We start from the raw sequence: 19,714 nt of genomic DNA, 5'->3' as shown, positions 1-19,714 counted from the left end.
GCAAGGGAAATTAGTTCATGACAGAAGAAAATATAAACAAGAGAATTATTGTCATAAAACCAATTTGGCCGATGGACTTGATCTTCAGAATCTTCACAGGAACACCTTCAAAAGCTCCTCAAATAATGCAGCAGCAAATTCTTGGCTTCCTCTGATATTTCTCTGGTTGAATGAAAGTTGGTGGAAAAATATGGTAGAGAAGACGATGGTGGAAAAAAGATGCCCTGGCTATTAGGTTAACGCTTTGTATTTATAGGCCAAGGGACTCCTCCAAAAATAAGGAAGATAATATTTATTTAGGAAGGAAAGGAAAAATAGGAATATTAGAAAAACTAAGACCTATTCTCAAAAGGAAGTAACATGCGGCTTAGTCAAAGAGGGAATTTGCTTTGGGGTTTTAAAGGGAAAATAGGAAAGTATTCTCAAGGGTCCAGCCGATACCCACAATTTGCTCCAAAGCCTTGCTAGGTATGATTTCCTACAAAATCTTCACCAAACGCATTAAACTAACCAATTTCACATGAAAACAATGCAAATAAAGATAGATTATATATGCAAAATATGAATCTATCAAACTACCTCAAACCTATCTTTTGCTAGTCCTCGAGCAAAATTAGAAATTAAAACAAACACAAAACAAAAACTAACTGAATCGCAGGTAAACTCGATGGCACTTAGCATGTGCCACAAGCCGTTAAACCTCTAGGTGTCCCTAGTTGGAGGAGTTGTGTCTCCTGAGGGTTTACCAGTCACGATACCCACAAACGTTTTACTACAAAACAAAAGAGCTAAAGACACCACTTTAAACAGGCTAATAAAAACCAATGCATGCCAATCACATTTGCATCACTAAAGATATGCCACCTTGAGTAAATTGCATCATAGTGTAATGTGTAATACCAAAACTCATAACATCAAAGCTTAAAGACAGCCACACTCAAACGCCATGGAATTATTTCGCCTTGACTCTAATCCTCACCGGATATCACTCTATAATTTTTCTCTCAGAGTCCTAGGCTTACACTCAAATGTCACATATGTGTATGAAGTTATGTAATGGAAATCAAATATTAACACATATGCTTAGCTTGAAGAATGGCAATTTTTGAAAATAATGTCTCATGAAAAGAATCGAATACTAAGAATTAGAGTACATACCTCACCTCCAAGAAAGATTTCCCAAAAGATCAGTTAGGTCTTTTACTTTGGTTGTAATGAAAGGCTCGGTTCGGGTTAAGAAAGAAAGGAAAGGAATAACAAAAACTTAGGACATACCAAAGCATTATTCACGATCACATATACGGCCAGCTCTTTTTGAACTTTTTATACCACTCAGCGTCCAGGGATTGTGCAATTTTCTACTCCATTTGGAGTGATTTTGAACTTTTATTCTTTGGATTTGCAAAATATTTCCTTTTCTTCTCTTTTCTTATACTTTTTTTTTTCTTCTTGCAATTTTGCACAAACACCTCGGTACACGCCAATTCTTTGGTGTAGAGCTCAACCTTCTTATTTTCATCACTTTGGCACATCCTAAGCTGTAAGGTATGGCTTAGAAACGGGTTATATAGGTTAAAAGATAGTAGGGGTGATGAAGGAAGGGCTAAGTGTTTGGTTACAAAGGAGTTAATGATGCACACAAAAGGGTAGGATGAAAAGTCTTTTAGAGGGTGAAAACATGCATAGCCTAACATCATCTCTTATGGTCCATCCAACTTGGAAGCGACGTACCTACAAAAATAAGAAAATTCTTTAGTATCTAATACAAACCTAATGAGAGCAATCTAATTAAGAAAAATAAAAATAAAAATTGAAGAGTGTTTAAGAGTAGAAACAATAAAACCCCTCTCAAAGAATGGCTTTTGGCTCAATTATCTCACAAATGCAGTCTCCACTAATATTCCATAGTCATTCGAGCATAGCAACCTTGTCCACCAAAACATTACGAATGTGGTATTGTGAAGTGCAAAGATTATAATGCAATAACCCTTCATGGCAACACGTTAGTAAAGCATTCATGATCAAAACATGGCATATGCATCTCTATTAGCAAGAAAAAGTAATAGCTTTAACTAGAATTTACATTTCATCAGAAAAACTGCTTCTTTTCAATTTCGACCTCAGATCAGTTTTCAACAATTATCTCACAAAGCATTGCACAGATTTTGACAAGCCCTATATGCTCAGAAAATAGACAAACAAATGCACAACTTTTCTTTAGACAAATACCAGAAAAACAGATGAAAACTGACTTTAAATACAGATCACAGTACATAATCGCAGAAATATTCGAGTTCCAGACCCCTGTTCAGAAAAACAGCTATAACTTCCAAACGAAAAGTCAGCAAATTACGAGCCTTATATGGCTGGATTCAGCACGAAAAACTGAAGAAGGCAACGCGGGCCAAACCTTCAATTCTATCACAGATTAAAACAGTATTACCGAAACATAAACACCAATGTTTTGCATGACTCGACTAATAAAAAAAATGTTAAAATTAAAAACGAATGTTACCCGCCTCAAACCTAAACGAAACATTGTCCTCAATGTTTTAAAAAGGAAATAGAAGCAAGGACAAAGAATAGTAAAAGAAATGAATGAGGGAAACACACAAATAAAAATTAAAAAGATAAGGAATGAAGGTACCTAGTTGGGTTGCCTGCCAACAAGCGCTTAGTTTAGAGTCAATAGCCCGACCTTAGGATGCGTTTACTTGGGGTCATCGAGGAGGACAGTGGTTTCCTCCTCAAGAAATGCAGCTGCCACATAAGGTTTGAGTCGATGGCCATTAACTTTGAAAGTTGTACGGTCACGATCATTCTTGATTTCAACTGTCCCATAAGGATACACTGTTAACACCGTGAATGGCCCAGACCAACGAGAGCGAAGTTTCCCAGGAAAAAGTTTCAACCGTGAGTTGTAGAGGAGAACGCTTTGACCCACATAAAAGTCCTTCTTCAAGATGTGCTTGTCATGCCACTTCTTTGTACGGTCCTTGTAAATTTTCGCATTCTCATACGATTCATTTCGAAGTTCCTCTAGCTCATTCAATTGTAACTTCCTCTTCTCCCCTGCTGAACTCATGTCAAAATTGAGCGTTTTAATAGCCCAAAACGCTTTATGCTCCAATTCCACCGGAAGGTGGCATGCTTTCCCAAAAACAAGTCTATATGGTGACATCTCAATTGGCGCTTTGAACGCCGTTCTATAAGCCCATAGTGCATCATCCAATTTTAATGACCAATCTTTCCTAGAGGCACTCACCGTCTTTTCCAAGATTTTCTTCAATTCCCTATTTGAAACTTCAACTTGCCCACTAGTTTGCGGATGGTAGGGAGTAGATACTTTATGGGTGATGCCATATTTTGCAAGAAGGGAATTAAATTGACGATTGCAAAAATGCGTGCCTCCATCACTAATAATTGCACGAGGGACCCCAAATCTTGTAAAAATATTCTTTCGTAGAAATCTGACCACAACCTTGGCGTCATTCGTGGGTAGGGCAGCTGCTTCGACCCATTTGGATACATAATCCACTGCAACCAAAATATACAAATTCCCATATGATGCTGGAAACGGACCCATGAAGTCAATACCCCAAACATCAAACAATTCCACCTCCAAAATATTATTCAAGGGCATTTGGTTTCGACTAGAGATATTTCCTGTACGTTGGCAAGGGTCACATCTTGTAACAAAGTCTTGAGCATCTTTAAACAAAGTAGGCCAGAAAAATCCAGATTGTAGAACCTTGGCTGTAGTCTTGGATGCACCATAATGGCCTCCACATGCCAAAGTATGACAATGCAATAATATGTCAGCCATCTCTGTCTCAGGTACACATCTTCGTATAACTTGGTCAGGACCATGCTTCCACAAATATGGATCATCCCAATAATAATGTTTAACCAATGATAGGAATTTCTTTTTCTGATAAAAAGACATATTAGGGGGAAGAATACCACAAGCTAGGTAATTTACAAAATCTGCATACCAGGGGGTGATGAATTTTTTCTCAGAGTAGATGGAAAATAATTGCTCATCCGGGAATGTCTCTAGGATAGGCCCAACATCTTCTATAACTTCATCCTCACGGACTAGCCGAGAGAGGTGGTCGGCCACCACATTCTCAGACCCTTTTTTATCTCGAATTTCAATATCAAACTCTTGAAGTAATAAAACCCATCGAATTAGTCTTGGTTTTGCTTCCTTCTTGGCAAGCAAAAATTTCAAAGCTGCATGATCTGTATACACAATTACCTTCGCACCCAATAGGTAAGAACGAAATTTATCCAATGCGAATACCACTGCTAACAATTCCTTTTCCGTAGTGGCATAGTTCAGTTGGGCATCATTCAATGTACGACTTGCATAGTGAATTACGTGTAGTAATTTATTCTTCCTTTGACCCAAGACGGCTCCAATAGCATAATCACTTGCATCACACATAATCTCGAATGGTAATTCCCAATCAGGTGCCATAATGACTGGTGCAGTGGTGAGTTTTGTCTTCAATAAATTAAATGCCTCCAAACAGTCTGAATCAAAGTTGAATTCAGAATCCTTCAATAACAACTTGCAAAGAGGCTTTGTAATTTTTGAGAAATCCTTTATAAATCGACGATAAAACCCAGCATGTCCCAGGAAGCTTCGAATTCCTTTCACTGTAGAAGGGGGTGGCAGCTTTTCTATGGTCTCAATTTTTGCACGGTCAACCTCAATACCTCTTGCTGAAATTTTATGCCCCAACACAATTCCTTCTTGTACCATAAAATGGCATTTTTCCCAATTGAGAACTAAATTGGTTTCTTCACATCTTGCCAACACCAATGCCAAATTATCCAAACAAGAATCAAAAGATGAACCGAAAACAGAGAAATCATCCATAAATACCTCAATAAATCGCTCCACCATGTCCGAGAAAATGCTCATCATGCAACGTTGAAAAGTGGCAGGAGCGTTACATAACCCAAAAGGCATACGGCGATAGGCAAAAGTTCCAAATGGACATGTGAAGGTCGTTTTTTCTTGGTCTTCAGGCGCGATAGGAATTTGATTATATCCTGAGTATCCGTCTAGGAAACAGTAATAGGCATGCCCAGCAAGTCTTTCTAGCATCTGATCAATAAAAGGCAGCGGGAAGTGATCTTTTCTGGTTGCAAAATTCAATTTCCTGTAATCTATGCAGACTCTCCATCCTGTAACAGTTCTTGTTGGAACTAACTCATTATTTTCATTTTTTACTACAGTCATCCCTCCTTTCTTTGGCACAACCTGTGTAGGACTCACCCAACTGCTGTCAGATATAGGGTAAATAATACCTGCATCAAGCAATTTTAATACCTCTGCACGAACCACTTCCTTCATGTTGGGATTCAATCGACGTTGATGCTCCACGGATGGCTTATGCTCCTCTTCCATTAGTATTCGATGCATACACATAGAAGGGCTAATACCCTTGATGTCAGCGATTGTCCACCCAATTGCAGTTTTATATTTTCTCAAAACCCGTAATACTTTTTCTTCTTCAGTTTCACTCAAATTGGCAGCAATAATAACTGGTAAAGTTTCAGAATTTCCCAAATAAGCATACCTCAAATGTGTTGGCAATGGCTTCAGAGTAAGTGTGGGTGCAGCAATCACAGAAGGGGCAGCCTTAGGAGGTGCTGCTCCTAGTGGTTCGAACTGATTCCTTTGCCTTGGATGGTATGGTTGTGATGCATCCAAATATAAGGCATATTCAGCAACCATGGGGTTGTCATCTTGGGAGGTAGCAACATGGACCAATGTAGATTCCAATGGATGGCTCGGATTCTCCTTTTTAAATGTGTCTGAAGCAATTTCATCAATTAATTCCATGTGAAAACAATCCTCCGCTTCTCTTGGAAATTTAATTGCTTCAAAAACTTTGAATGTTGCTTTTTCATTCCCAACTCTCAAAGTTAGTAACCCTTCTTCTACGTCAATCAGAGTGCGTGAAGTAATCAAGAATGGGCGGCCCAAAATTAGCTGCGTGTCAGAATCTTCTTCCATATCCAAAACCAGAAAATCCGCCGGAAATATGAGTGTATCAACCTTTACTAGAACATCTTCTATAATTCCATCTGGGTATGTGATTGACCTGTCCGCCATCTGCAAAGAAACAGTAGTGGGTTTAATTTCACCAATACCAATCTTTTTAGCAACAGATAAAGGTAGTAAGTTAATGCTAGAACCCAAATCACATAAAGCTCTTTCAAAGAAATTATTTCCAATAGTGCATGGAATTTTAAAACTCCCTCTATCTTTTTGTTTTGGTGGAAGCTTCCGTTGTAGGATGGCGCTGCACTCTTCTGTCAGTTGGATTTTCTCGTGCTCTCCAAATTTCCTCTTCTTGGAGAGAATGTCTTTCATGAATTTTGCATAACTTGGCATTTGTTCCAAAGCTTCAGCAAAAGGAATGTTGATCTGTAACTTTCTGAACATCTCCAAGAATTTTGCAAACTGCCCATCAACTTTATTTTTTCTCAACCTCTGCGGAAAAGGGATTTGTGGGACATATGGCTTCAGTTGAGGAGAAGGAATTGGTATAGAATTTTCTTCTTCTTGGGATTTTTCTGTGGTGGTGATTGGTGGTGAAGATGCATGCCCCATTTCCGCTGCAGACTTCTTAGCTTCTTTTTCTTTCTGTAATGCTTCTTGTTCCAAGTCGACTGCTGTATTTACTTGCTTCCCTTTACGAAGAGTGATTGCCTTTGCTTGTTCTTGATTTTTCGGGTTAACTTCAGGTTGGCTTGGAAATACTCCTTGGTTTCTTCCACTTATAACATTAGCTAATTGGCCAACTTGCACTTCCAAATTCTGAATAGAAGCTTGCTGATTCTGAAATTGGGTTTTTGTTTCAGTCATGAATTGGGTGGTAGACATAGTCAACTGAGTAAGCGCATCTTCCAAATTTATTTTCTTCTCTTGAGCCGGAAAACCAGGTGGTGGTCTCTGCACATTATGAGTGTTGCTCCATGAAAAATTTGGATGGTTTCGCCAACCGGGGTTGTATGTATTGGAATAAGGATTATTCCTTTGTCGATTAAATTCTCCAACCTGATTGACTTGCTCAGCGGACGCAAATGGGTTCCCTTTGGTACACTCTGAACTTGGATGAGGGCCTGCACAAAGTTCACAACCAAAATTAGTACTAGTGTTTATAGCATTAACACTTAAAGAATCAACTTTTTTAGTAAGGTTAGAAATTTGTGCTGTTAGCAAAGCCATAGCATTGACTTCCAAGACCCCAGCTGGTTTCAAATTCATTCTCTCACTCGGCCATTGGTAGTTGTTGGATGCCATGGTCTCCAATAATTCAAATGCTTCGGTAGCCGTTTTTGTCATTAAAGCCCCTCCAGCAGCTGCATCAACTAGTGTCCTGCTTGTTTGACTCAACCCATTGTAGAAAGTCTGAACTTGAATCCAGGTTGGTAGCTCATGGTGAGGACACTTGCGCAATAAATCTTTGAATCGTTCCCAGGCTTCATATAGAGGTTCCTTATCATATTGAGCGAATGACATAATATCTTGTCGAAATTTTGCTGTTTTTGCTGGTGGGAAAAATTTAGCAAGGAATTTCTTAGATAAATCATCCCAAGTACGGATGGAGTCTTGTGGCTGTGACAGTAACCAAAGCTTGGCTTTATCCTTCAAAGAGAAGGGGAATAGCCTTAAACGGATCGCATCGTCAGTTACCCCATTGAACTTGGACGTATCACAAATCTCCAAAAATATTGCAAGATGGATGTTGGGATCTTCATTCGGTAGACCACAAAATACGGATGAATTTTGCAGCATGGTGATCATGGCTGGTTTGATCTCAAAATTGTTGGCTGCAATAGCAGGACGTCGGATCGCTGAGGGAGTTGCCACTGGGGGGCCAAATTCCCCCACTGCTCTTTCTGCTTCCTTCGCCATAGGTGTGGATGGTGGTTCCACCAAAGTGTGCTTTTTGTTTCCTTTGTTCCGCTTATGAAACGTCCGTTCGATTTCTGGGTCAAGTGGTGTGAGTTCTAGGGTACGAGAACGGTGCATATACGGATCAAAGTACCTGAAACAAAAAGAAGAAATTCAAATTAAACTCAGAATTAAAATATATTGATATTAATACAAAATAAAACAGTCCCCGGCAGCGGCGCCAAAAACTTGTTGTGAAATTATTGCAAGCGCACAATCCATACAAGTAATATAGAAATAAGTAGAGTGTCGTTCCCACGAAGACTGTAATTTCCTATTAACTACCAATTATGATTAATGCATAAGTTTATTTGAACAGTTGATTAAGAAGATTGATTAATTTTAAGAAAACTAAAACAATTATGAAAAATAACAATTTAATTAACAATAGAAAATTAAGATGATGAGACACTAGAGCATCCGACTTCACCATAACCAATTCTACTTAATTCTTATAGCCAATTAACCCTAATTACTATCCATGCTGACAGTTGGTTTCTCCTAATTCATTCGATATCCCCTCTCGGGCTCAACCAAAAGTATTCTCAATTAACAACCCATTCTCTCTCGAGCAACGGATTTAGAAAACCAAGAACCCATTAAGTTCTATGAGAACCTACAAGAAAACTGCATGAGTCATGGTAGTCCCTCTCGGGCACTCATTCAAGTCATGGTATTTGTTACAAGAAGCAAACACCAAACATCTCCTCTCGGTCTCCGCTTGGATCATCAATTAAATACTAGCTAGATATTTAAATCATTAAGAACAGTAACAAATACTCAACATGAGATAATAATCAGAAATTAATATAACGATAGAAATTAAGTATTCAAGGTTAGGCTACATCGTAGCCCTAGCAAGGGAAATTAGTTCATGACAGAAGAAAATATAAACAAGAGAATTATTGTCATAAAACCAATTTGGCCGATGGACTTGATCTTCAGAATCTTCACAGGAACACCTTCAAAAGCTCCTCAAATAATGCAGCAGCAAATTCTTGGCTTCCTCTGATATTTCTCTGGTTGAATGAAAGTTGGTGGAAAAATATGGTAGAGAAGACGATGGTGGAAAAAAGATGCCCTGGCTATTAGGTTAACGCTTTGTATTTATAGGCCAAGGGACTCCTCCAAAAATAAGGAAGATAATATTTATTTAGGAAGGAAAGGAAAAATAGGAATATTAGAAAAACTAAGACCTATTCTCAAAAGGAAGTAACATGCGGCTTAGTCAAAGAGGGAATTTGCTTTGGGGTTTTAAAGGGAAAATAGGAAAGTATTCTCAAGGGTCCAGCCGATACCCACAATTTGCTCCAAAGCCTTGCTAGGTATGATTTCCTACAAAATCTTCACCAAACGCATTAAACTAACCAATTTCACATGAAAACAATGCAAATAAAGATAGATTATATATGCAAAATATGAATCTATCAAGCTCGTGTAGAACCATTCTATATGAATTAAGTATTTTGGGTAAGCTGAATGCGTGCTTCTAGTTAATAGATGAATTTAAAAGTATGTGAAAGTATTTTTCACATACGTACTTGGTTAAGAGCATTTTCTTATGCGCACAAAGTTCTAAATTCGATTTCCCCCTCTTCAACATCACTCGTAAAAAAAAGTATGTAGAAATAAGTTCCACAGCAAAATGGTGGCAATAAAAACTCCCCAAGATCACCAACTATAGCCATTATCCAATCTCTAAATCCCAGTTTACTGTTGATGGATTGTGACTCTCTACCTTCCAGGAAGTTTCATGTCAATCTTTGCACGAAAGGGCGGCTCGGAAAATTGTTAGGTGTGTCTCGATCGGACGCAATATTGTAGGTTCTAGTAGAATGATTTGAGTTAAAAAAAAATATCGACTCAGAATATAAAAATAATTCAATTCTCTAAATATAGTTGTGGATTGTATGTGAACTCGTTCACTTGCCTTTGCGGCGAGGTTTGTCTCATTGATGAGGTCAACAGGCAAAACTGTAACATTCTGATGCCGAACATATATATCGCACCTGCTCTGGTCGACTGCTTTTGTTTTTGTGTTTTTCAAACATCTGACCTCAATTTATCCCTTGCACATGGCAAGACAATAATTATTTGCTCAACCACTGTTATGTTCATAACTTCATATAAATCTTTGTGGTTGGAGGTTTTCCAGAGAATTGTTGGAGGGTTCTACATTGAATGAAGCCTTTATGTAACAACCCCCAATCTCTAATTTGAAGAGATTTTCCCCGTGCTGGCTAACCAAACCCCTTAATTCGTGGAGTGAAGTAAATAGGAAAGGTATAGGTTTGCTATGAATGACCCAAAGTTTCTAGGCAAAAACAAACATAAAAGCTTCAACTCCAAAAGTCCCTCAAGGCTTTCAAATGAAAAACTGCTTTGAACAATATGACTGCAGCATATATGTACCAAACAGACTTTCAGACGCGAAACCATCTCCGTTCACAAAATGATCTCAAAGTAGTTGTAGATGCGGAGAAACATCAGGTCCCTAAAAGCCATTGGATTGAGTGGAAATCATCTAGAGGAACAAATACAAGCTGAGATTCTTTCATTGAAATCCTTGTCCTTCCTCTCGTTTGGTTATAACCGATTCACCAACCTCACAGGGGCAATAAAGTTATTGAGAAGTTGCAAAAGTCTTCACACATTCACCATCTGATGATGACATGGCTGATTTTGACGGATTCCAAAATCTTCGGCTATTGAGTTTGGCTGATTCTGACTTTACTGGTCAAATACCTTTATAGTTTTCAAAGCTCAAGAATCTAGAGATCTTGACTCTGGGTAATAATCAAATCATAAGACCAATTCCAAGTTGGTTGGGGACTCTTCCTAGGCTGCTTTGTCTAGACTTGTCATAGAACCGAATTTCAAGTGAATTTCCAAAGCAACTTTGTAGACTATCAAGGTTGGTTTATGAACCTAATATTGCATCTCAAGTAGAAAACACTAGTTATGAATTTGAATTACCTATCTTTTCGGGCGTACTCACAAATCCAAGTTTTCAATGGAGGAAGTTGTCTTTCTTTGGAGCATCGATAGACCTATCTAATAATAACATAGATGGTGATATACCTACTGAAATCGGCTAATTGCAGCTTCTTCGCCAGTTGATTCTTCACTCCAACAACTTCTCCGACGTCATTCTAGACCAAATATCCAAACTCAAGAACTAAGAGAATTTGGATATCTCCGTGAATCTTTTGTTTGGAAAAATCCAATCCTCATTGGCGAGCCTTAATTTCTTGAGTGTATTTAATATCTCGTACAATAATCTCCAAGGACCAATACCAATAAGCACTCAGATCTAAAGCTTTGACGCTTCGGCCTTTGAGGGGAACCTAAAACTTTGTGGTGCTCTACTTCCAAATAAGTGTGGACCAAATAAGGGCATTGATGAAGATGACAGGAACAACATGGACAATGGGCGTCATCAACTTCCATGGTTTTATATTTTCACTGCGTTGGGGTTCATAGTAGAATTTCGAGGAGTATGTGGTTCTTTAATTATTAACAAGACTTGGAGATCTGCATTTTTTCAATTCATAGATAACGTACAACATAAGCTCTATGTGATGATATTAGTGCGCATCAACATGATAAAAAGAAGGCTTAGAGGCTAGATTGGTTTTTCTTTTTTTCTTTTGTGTGTCCTGATGTAATAAGGCAGTGCTTGTTCTTATAACTATGTCTTCTTTTTCGGATGTGATTTGTTCTTATAATTATGTCTTCTTATTTGTGTCTACTCTTCTCACATATTAGTAAATTTGTGGCATTTGATTTTAATAATAATGAAGTTTGCCATAATTATCATGCTGATAATAAAGTTTAATTTGGTTTTTCTTGTGCATATTCTTGCACAAATACCAGAATTGAAGACTGTACGGCCCCAACTCTCTTATTGGTGGTGGAAGAGCTAACATTGGTCGTATATAATCTCCTTGTCAATCTATTTTTTCTTTGCACTTTCCAATTTTTGTACAGCTTGTCTTACGCTCTTCTTGCTTGAAATGATTGTTTTCGTTAATTTCATAAAGGAACAAAGATTCCTCTGTCAAAAGAATCAATCCATCTTGAAAATGCTTGACAGGAAGCTTATTGGGGCCCTGACAATGTTAAATCTACGTGTTTATATAGGATCTAGATATTAATTTTACGACACTGCTTCGCTCCATCTCTAGAAGAAGACATTCCTGTTTTTTACAGATCACAGTTTGACACTTACACAAAAATAACTCATCAAAAACACAAAACATCTTTACACACATATCAAAATATGATTGACAGGAAAGTAGGAGTTTTTACTTCTAGGGAATTAGGCAAGTATTTTCCTTAATTGAAGAGGGATTGACACAGGAATCTTTGTTCCCTTTAACATTTTCAGTGACAAAGGGTAGTGAGAATGTTAAAGGGAACAAAGATTTCTGTGTCAATCCATCTTCAAAATGATTGACAGGAAGCTTGTAAAACATGGGAAGATTTGTATAAGAACTCGTTCACTTGCCTTTGCGGCGTTTTGTCTCATTGATGCAGCCAGCCACCAGGCAAAACTGTAAAACATTCTGATGCCCAGCCTCGCACATGCTCTGGTCAATTGTTTGTTTTTCCAAACATGGCAATCGTCTGACCTCGATTTATCTCTTGCACGTGGCAAAGTCAAAGACATTATTTGCACACCCGCTGTTGTATTCCTATATATGGTTGGAGGTTTTCTAGAGAATTTGTTGAGGGCTGAACCCAATCTCTGGTTTGAAGAGATGTTCCCTGTGCTGATCTAAAAGCTATGAAACGTTCTTTAAAATAGTTTGAAATGTCAAATCTTAAATCCTGACCACATATTCAGATATGATTCTGCCCAATCAATAACCTTTGTTGATATAGTTCGACAAAAGAATGTATCAAGGCAAAAACAAACATGAAAGCTTCAGCTCCAAAAGTCCCTCAAGGCTTTCAAATAAAAAACTGCATCCAGCTATCTAGCTGCAACAGAGAACTATATGCACCCAACAGACTGTCAGACTCAAACAATCACTATTGACAGAACTATCTCAAAGCAGTTGTAGACATCCCTTAATTTTTGCAAACTCCGTTATCACGAAACTCATTTGGACAGATTTATTTAGAAACTGAGTGAAAACTTTGAAGAAAACTAGCATTACATATCACCTGCATTAAGTGAAGGTTGCAGAACTCAGTGAAGTGATTGCCTCATGGTTTTGGCTACATTATGTGAAGTTAGAAGTTAGAACCTCCAATTGATTATGCATAAGCATCCGAGGATAGTTGAAAGGGAGCATGCTGCAAAATCCATGACATAACAGTAGAAAACTACTGACTCTCACCGCCCTACAAATCACATACATATCGCCTATTATCATACTGGCACTAAGTTCCAATTTCATTAATAACTTAAAAAACATGCTTGCTTATATACTTGAAGATAGTTTAACGTAGCATCTACAAAAATACAAGGTCCACTAACGTATAATTTGAACCTTCAAGAGTAAGTTGTTCTGATAACCAACAAATAAAATAGTGCAACGCATGACTATACAAAGTGAATAAACAGAAGCACGCATGCTATGGTATTTCTATGGGAACCCCAAGCCACCTTATGCAAAGCATCTTAGATAAAGACTGCCTGAACTCTTACCTAGCATTATTCACAGATGACAAATTCGCCTCGATTTGGATTAGAATCCACAGCTTCAATAGACATACATATTCTAAGATGAGAAAGCTCTTTGGTATTCACAATAGCACCCCCCACTGCGCCCATGCGCAAACACACACACACACACACACCCATAATCTCACCTTCTTACTCAATATCAATAATCTCACTACTTGAGAAATCCTCAAGAATGGTGTATATTGCCCGAATCAAACTATAAGCTAGAGAGAAAATGTCACAAAAGAAGCACAAATGTATACAAAATCGAAATCTTGACAAAATCCCCATTACCATTCAAATTTGTACACTGAATACTCAGACTAGCAATTTGATCAAACTCAAAATGAAGCCAAAGCAATTTGCACACATAGGTATTTCGTATATTCAAACAGATTGAAAGATATGAAATCTTGCACCATTTTCCACATAATTTAACAACCAAACTACCAAAGCTCAGTCTAACACGAGTTCAGCTGAAGCAGCACATACAAACTCAAAATGAAGCCAAAGACCAAGCTCACTTGCCAAATTCCATGATAAAAATTGAAAATTTGCCTTAAAACAACAGCAAGATTTTCAAATAAAAAACCTGGAGATCACTCAAGGACATTTGCGGCATTTTCAGGGAGCTGTTGCTGCTGCTGCTGCCGCTGTTGTAAAATGGACTTGCGCTGAAGCTCACGCCATTTGTTGATTCCAACAGTGCAAATAACTACCCAGAATTTAAAATCAGCCAACCATTTAAAAAAGGAGAAGAAGAAGACTTCAAATTGAAATGAAAATTCATGACTTACAGCCAGCGCCGACAAAATAAAGCAGACGAAGGAGCTTTGGCGCTGGGGGCCCCGCTAATTCTTCTCCACTCATTGCTCCTCTTCTTCCTGTTACAGACTTCTGTGTGAGAAGTTAAGAACTGAGAAAGACTACGACGACCCGTTTTGGTCCAGAAACTGAAATGGGTCGGATCATATCGAACTCGGGTGTTTATTTAGAGCTGTTCCACCAATGCAGCCCAGCCCGAGGCGAGGGTAGAAAAAAAAAAAAAATTTGTTCCAGCGTTGCGCCTAGGCCCGGGGGTGGTGTGGGACCCACCAACTCGGGCCAGCCCGAAGGCGAAACCAGCCCCAGGTCCAAAACGCGGTTGCTGACGTCAGCACTCGCGTCACGCTGACGTCAGCTAGCGCGTTTCAAATTTTTTTACGCGCCAACTGTAAAAAAATTTGAACCAGCGCGCGCTGACGTCAACGCGACGCCAGCGCCAACGGTACGCTGCCACGTGTCGCCTCCAACGCCTTCGATCTGCTTCTGAGGATTAATCCAACGGCTGAGGTTTTTTTGGGGGAAAAAAATATGAAAAAAAATCGTAAAAAATTCTAAAAAATTCTAAAAAACTCTGATATTTTTTTTCTATAAATACCTATCAATACCCTTCACTTTCAACACCAATACTCTTACATTTCATTATACTTCTACTATTATTCACTCTTTTTACACAACATTTTTCTCTTTTTCATCTAGCATTTTGATTTCACATTTTTATGGCTTCTTCTATTGAAACCGGAGGGGCTTGGAGCACAATAGAAGATGTTTCCTTGTGTGAGGTTTGGCTCCAAATTTGTCATTGTCCCGTGTCCGGCAATGAAATGAAATTTTTTCATATGTGGAAAAAAATTCATGCCGAATTTTGTGAAAAAATTCCGGGGTCTACTCGTACGGAGATGGCGTTATCCAGTAGGTGGAAAATCCTGAATAAAGAGTTGGGAAAATGGAGAAATGCCCTAGCAAAAGCGATGGACAACTATAGAAGCGGGCAAAATTGTACTAACGAGGTAAGTATTTTATAATTTTTGTTTTATTAAGTTTAATCTCCTAATATATATAATTTGTTAATATTGCTTGCATTTTCAATATTTTGTTAATATTTCTTGCATTTTAAATATTTTGTTCATATTTCTTGCATTATCAATATTTTGTTCATATTTATTGCAATTTAAATATTTTGTTCATCGACTTGTCTCTGCAACTCATTGACTTCATTTGCTCTACGGTTTCTCTCTCTTGTTTCTCTCTCTTGCCTCTCCAAGCATCTCCTAAATTCTTCCATTCAGAATGAATGAAGTATGAATTCTAAACTCTGAGAAATGAAAATATAGAAAGATGTGGTGTGAGAGGTACGAGCTGAGACTCTGGTTTTATAGAAAATTTTGGCAAGATAGACATGCCACGTGGCTTGATTTTATTGAATGAAAATCTTATCTGAAATTTGAAATTCATCCGAAATTTGAACCCTAATTTGTATGAAATTTGAATTTTGAAATTCATCTGAAATTTGAACCCAAATTTATCTGAAATTTGAACCCAAATTCATTCGAAATTTGAACCCAAAAATTTATCTGAAATTTGAACTTTGAAATTCATCCGAAATTTGAATCCAAAAATCTTATCCGGAAATTTTATCTGATTATGAATAGTCTTGACACGTAGGAACCCGAAAATCTTATCTGAAAATATTACCCAAATTAATTATTTTCATTAAAAAATTTGAGGAAAAAACAAAAAAATGAATAGTAATTGCCCTTAGCTAGGGCAACGGGTGGAAACACAAATTACTATTTGCAAGGGCAACCACTATTCACGTGAATAGTGGCTGCCCTAGCTCCACCCTTGCCATGGTAAGGGCAAATGGGTAGAGTTGCTCTTATGCATGTCCAGCCTGTGCCACAAAGGCCCGAACACAATACTTTTATATTACAAATGTTGTGCCAGACCGAAGATGGCAGAAAAAACTTATCTTTTGAGACTTTGAATTAGAATTTGCAGAGAATTGGAGGAGACTTTGATTCCATATCTTGGCTTTAACATATTGATTGATCCAATGTGCATCTTTTTAGTGTTTTTTGCTTTGATTTCTCACTGATTATTTTTGGGAAGTTGAAATTTGTGACCCTTGATTTCTTGATGGGTTATAAATGGAAGTTATTATATATAGTCTAATATGAATTAATAGAAAAGATTTTTATAACATGAATAGGGCATCAACGTATGTTTACATCTGATTTGAGTCTTATCAATTTCAACATTTTGTTCTTCACAACTCAATGCTTTGTTTTTTTTTTTTTATGGAGTTAATGAATATGGGCAAAGTGAGATGGAGAATTGAGTTTCAGAGGATAAAATATGACAAATTGAGTTTCAAATGACAAAATGAGATTCAAATTTAGTTTCGAGGGCCATATAAATAATTAAGCCTTTTAATTTTATGTTATGCTATTTGTGTAATATGAATAGTGTTGGCGTGACTTGTGGATATTGACTTACTTTCCTTACACACTAAGAATTCCTATTATAATTGTAATTGATTTACTTTAATTCCTGATTTCCTACTGCAAATAGATTTAGGAATTTATTATTTACTTGCCCATTCAGGTTTCGTTGTATTATAAATATGACCTGAGAAGAATACACAGAAAATTCCCAAAAACAAATATTCTCTCATAGTTTTCATATTTTAGCATGGTATCAGAGCGGCGATCTTGGAATTGCTGACTCTAGTTTCAAACCCCCGCCGCTGCTATGGGGGTTGATGATTTTTTCAACCCTCATGGAGGTAGCACCACCGACTCCTTCTCTCATTCTCCACCAACCATCATTGAGTTGAGTGCCCAGATGGCTCCGCTCCTACAGATGCAGACTTTGACCCTGAACCCGATCCAGAATCAGGATCCTTTTTGACGACCCCGACCTCGACCCTGACTATGACGACGACGACCCCGACCCCGACCCCGACTATGACGACGACGACCCCGACCCCGACCTCGACTCCGAAGACGACCCCGACCCCCACTCCGATGATGACCCCAAACCCAAATTTGTCTCTGATTCAGACCCTGATCCCAATTTCGACTCCGACTCTGGCCCCGACTCAGGCTCAGATTCCGATCCCAATTCCTACTCAACCTGTATCCTATGCATCTTCCGCTGCACAAATTATGACTTTTAGACTAACGACCCCGACACGTGGAATAGATTGCGCATATTGTGGTGATCCACGACACACTTGTGAGACTTGTTTTAAATCGCATGGCTACCCCAATTGGTGGGCTACTCTTATAGATCGAGGACAATGCAATATGACCAGTAATGGTACTGGTTATGGATTCCATACTTCCGATAAGATTGATTCCAGGAGCTGGATAATTGATTCCGGTGCAACTGATCATATGACGTTTGATCCTGATGATTTTCTGAATACTACACAACCTCGACGAACCTGTATTGCAAATGCCAATGGTGTTACTTATCCTGTGACAGGGGCTGGCACTGTTGCACTCTCATCCTCTCTCACATTGTCTAATACTTTACTTGTTCCCATCTTTATCCACTAAATTATTGTCAGTTAGTCAGCTTACTGAACAATTGAATTGTTGTGTACTCATTTACCCGAGTTTTTGTTTGCTTCAGGATATTCACACTAAGGAGATTCTTGGTCGTGGTACTAAGAGAGGGGGGCTATATTATGTCGATGACTTCAGTCCCGGCATGGCTAACAGCGTGACACATCCCTTTGATAGCAAACAAAAGCAAATCTGGTTGTGGCACCGTCGATTGGGACATCCTTCTTTTAGTTATATGAAGCATCTTATACCAGATTTATTCTCAGGTTTCAAGGACTCTGACTTCACATGTGATACTTGTATTTTGGCCAAGAGTCACCGTGTGCCCTACCCGTTGAGTACGAACAAGTGTACTGCTCCATTTATGTTAATTCACTCTGATGTCTGGGGACCTTCTCCTATCACTGCTCCTTCTGGTGTTCGATGGTTTGTCACATTCATCGATGATTGTACACGGATGACATGGCTTTATTTGCTGAAGAATAAAAACGAAGTGTTTTCCTGTTTTCAGTCCTTCCACAAACAGATGAAAACTCAGTTTAATGCTCAAATCCAGATTCTTCGCTCCGACAATGGTGGAGAATTTGTCAATCATGACTTTCAGACTTACTTCCAACAACATGGAATTATCCATGAGACGACTTATCCTCAGACACCACAACAAAATGGTGTTGCTGAATGAAAGAATCGACATCTTCTTGAAACCGCCCGAGCACTTCTGATTGGCGCTCATGTTCCTCGCCATCACTGGGATGATGCTATTATCACCGCAGTTCATCTGATCAACCGCATGCCTTCTAGTGTACTGACCTTTAAACTCCCTTACAGGTGCTTGCACAACACAGACCTCTGCCTTCTGTTTTGGTACTCACACCCCGAATCTTTGGATGTGTGGCTTTCGTTCATCTCCACAAAAATCAACGTAGCAAAATTGATCCATGTGCGCTTCGTTGTGTTTTTGTGGGTTATGCCACTCATCAGAAAGGCTACCGTTGTTATCACCCTCCTACCCAACGAACCTATGTCACTTTGGATGTGACCTTTCTGGAATCTGAGTTGTTCTTCCATGACCCATCATCCAATTCTACACTTCAGGGGGAGATACGAAGTGCAGAGCAGAATTGGAGCAACTTGGAAAATCAAGAAATTCTCCTTTATACAGAAATGATTGATCATTCCGAGTTTGGAGCATGAGATTACTCTCTGTCGAAAAGCGACCAATCGCCCATTCATAGCGATCAATTGCCTGACCCACCTGATCCACGCGAAGATATTTCTGATCCGAGTCTCACACTTACAGACAATACAGAACAACAAGATGAAGACCCCCCCTCTAACTCAACAGTACCAACAGACCAATCTCTTGAGAATATCCTTGAGGTAACTACTCCTACTAGACTTGTGCATTTAGATGATAAAACTATTGGATATCAATTACCTTTCAGGCAAAATCGTGGGAAGCCACCAAACCGTTATTCACCTGATATTGGCAAGACATCCAAGTATCCAATTGCAAATCATGTATCCACTGACAAGCTGTCTGAACCACTTAAGGCTTTTGTGCATCAGTTGTCTGCTATCCATATTCCAACCAAGGTCTCTGAAGCATTGAAAGATCCTAAGTGGGTCCAAGCTTTAAAAGAGGAGATGAAAGCCCTT

At 38.6% G+C, this 19,714-nt stretch overlaps 2 protein-coding genes across 3 annotated transcripts; both read right to left on the bottom strand.

Moving 5' to 3' along the window:
• Window positions 2,711-8,621, bottom strand: LOC109948603. The gene is made up of 4 exons (XM_020562250.1): window positions 8,602-8,621; window positions 6,323-8,075; window positions 3,829-5,410; window positions 2,711-3,324 (listed from the first exon to the last, which is right to left on the bottom strand). Exons 1-4 carry the CDS (start codon window positions 8,619-8,621, stop codon window positions 2,711-2,713), a joined length of 3,969 nt encoding a protein of 1,322 aa, XP_020417839.1.
• LOC109948425 lies at window positions 12,154-15,047 on the bottom strand. 2 transcript variants are annotated; one of them, XM_020561326.1, is made up of 3 exons: window positions 14,456-15,047; window positions 14,251-14,373; window positions 12,154-13,333 (listed from the first exon to the last, which is right to left on the bottom strand). In XM_020561326.1, the coding sequence occupies exons 1-2, from the start codon at window positions 14,526-14,528 to the stop codon at window positions 14,258-14,260; spliced, it is 189 nt and encodes a 62-aa protein (XP_020416915.1). In that variant the 5' UTR covers window positions 14,529-15,047; the 3' UTR covers window positions 12,154-13,333; window positions 14,251-14,257. The 2 variants fall into 2 exon arrangements, with proteins under 2 accessions (XP_020416915.1, XP_020416914.1); XM_020561325.1 differs by lacking the exon at window positions 12,154-13,333 and having other exon boundaries at window positions 13,934-14,373; window positions 14,456-14,833.

The sequence above is a fragment of the Prunus persica genome, chromosome G4 (genome assembly GCF_000346465.2).
Source record: "Prunus persica cultivar Lovell chromosome G4, Prunus_persica_NCBIv2, whole genome shotgun sequence".
In the NCBI taxonomy this organism is placed as follows: domain Eukaryota; kingdom Viridiplantae; phylum Streptophyta; class Magnoliopsida; order Rosales; family Rosaceae; genus Prunus; species Prunus persica.
The sequence above is the reverse complement of the archived record's forward strand: the minus strand, read 5'-3'. Positions and strand labels throughout refer to the sequence as shown.

Excerpts from the sequence above, each read along its gene's own strand:
- LOC109948603 (XM_020562250.1), bottom strand. The coding sequence starts at position 8,621 with ATGACTCATGCAGTTTTCTT. Across the intron at positions 5,411-6,322 it reads AACTGACAGAAGAGTGCAGC|CATAAGCCATCCGTGGAGCA; the intron begins GCCATCCTACAA and ends ATGGAAGAGGAG. Across the intron at positions 3,325-3,828 it reads AAGATGTGTACCTGAGACAG|AAACTAGTGGGCAAGTTGAA; the intron begins AGATGGCTGACA and ends CCTACCATCCGC.
- LOC109948425 (XM_020561326.1), bottom strand. The coding sequence starts at position 14,528 with ATGAGTGGAGAAGAATTAGCGGGGCCCCCAGCGCCAAAGCTCCTTCGT. Across the intron at positions 14,374-14,455 it reads TTATTTTGTCGGCGCTGGCT|TTATTTGCACTGTTGGAATC; the intron begins GTAAGTCATGAA and ends AATTCTGGGTAG.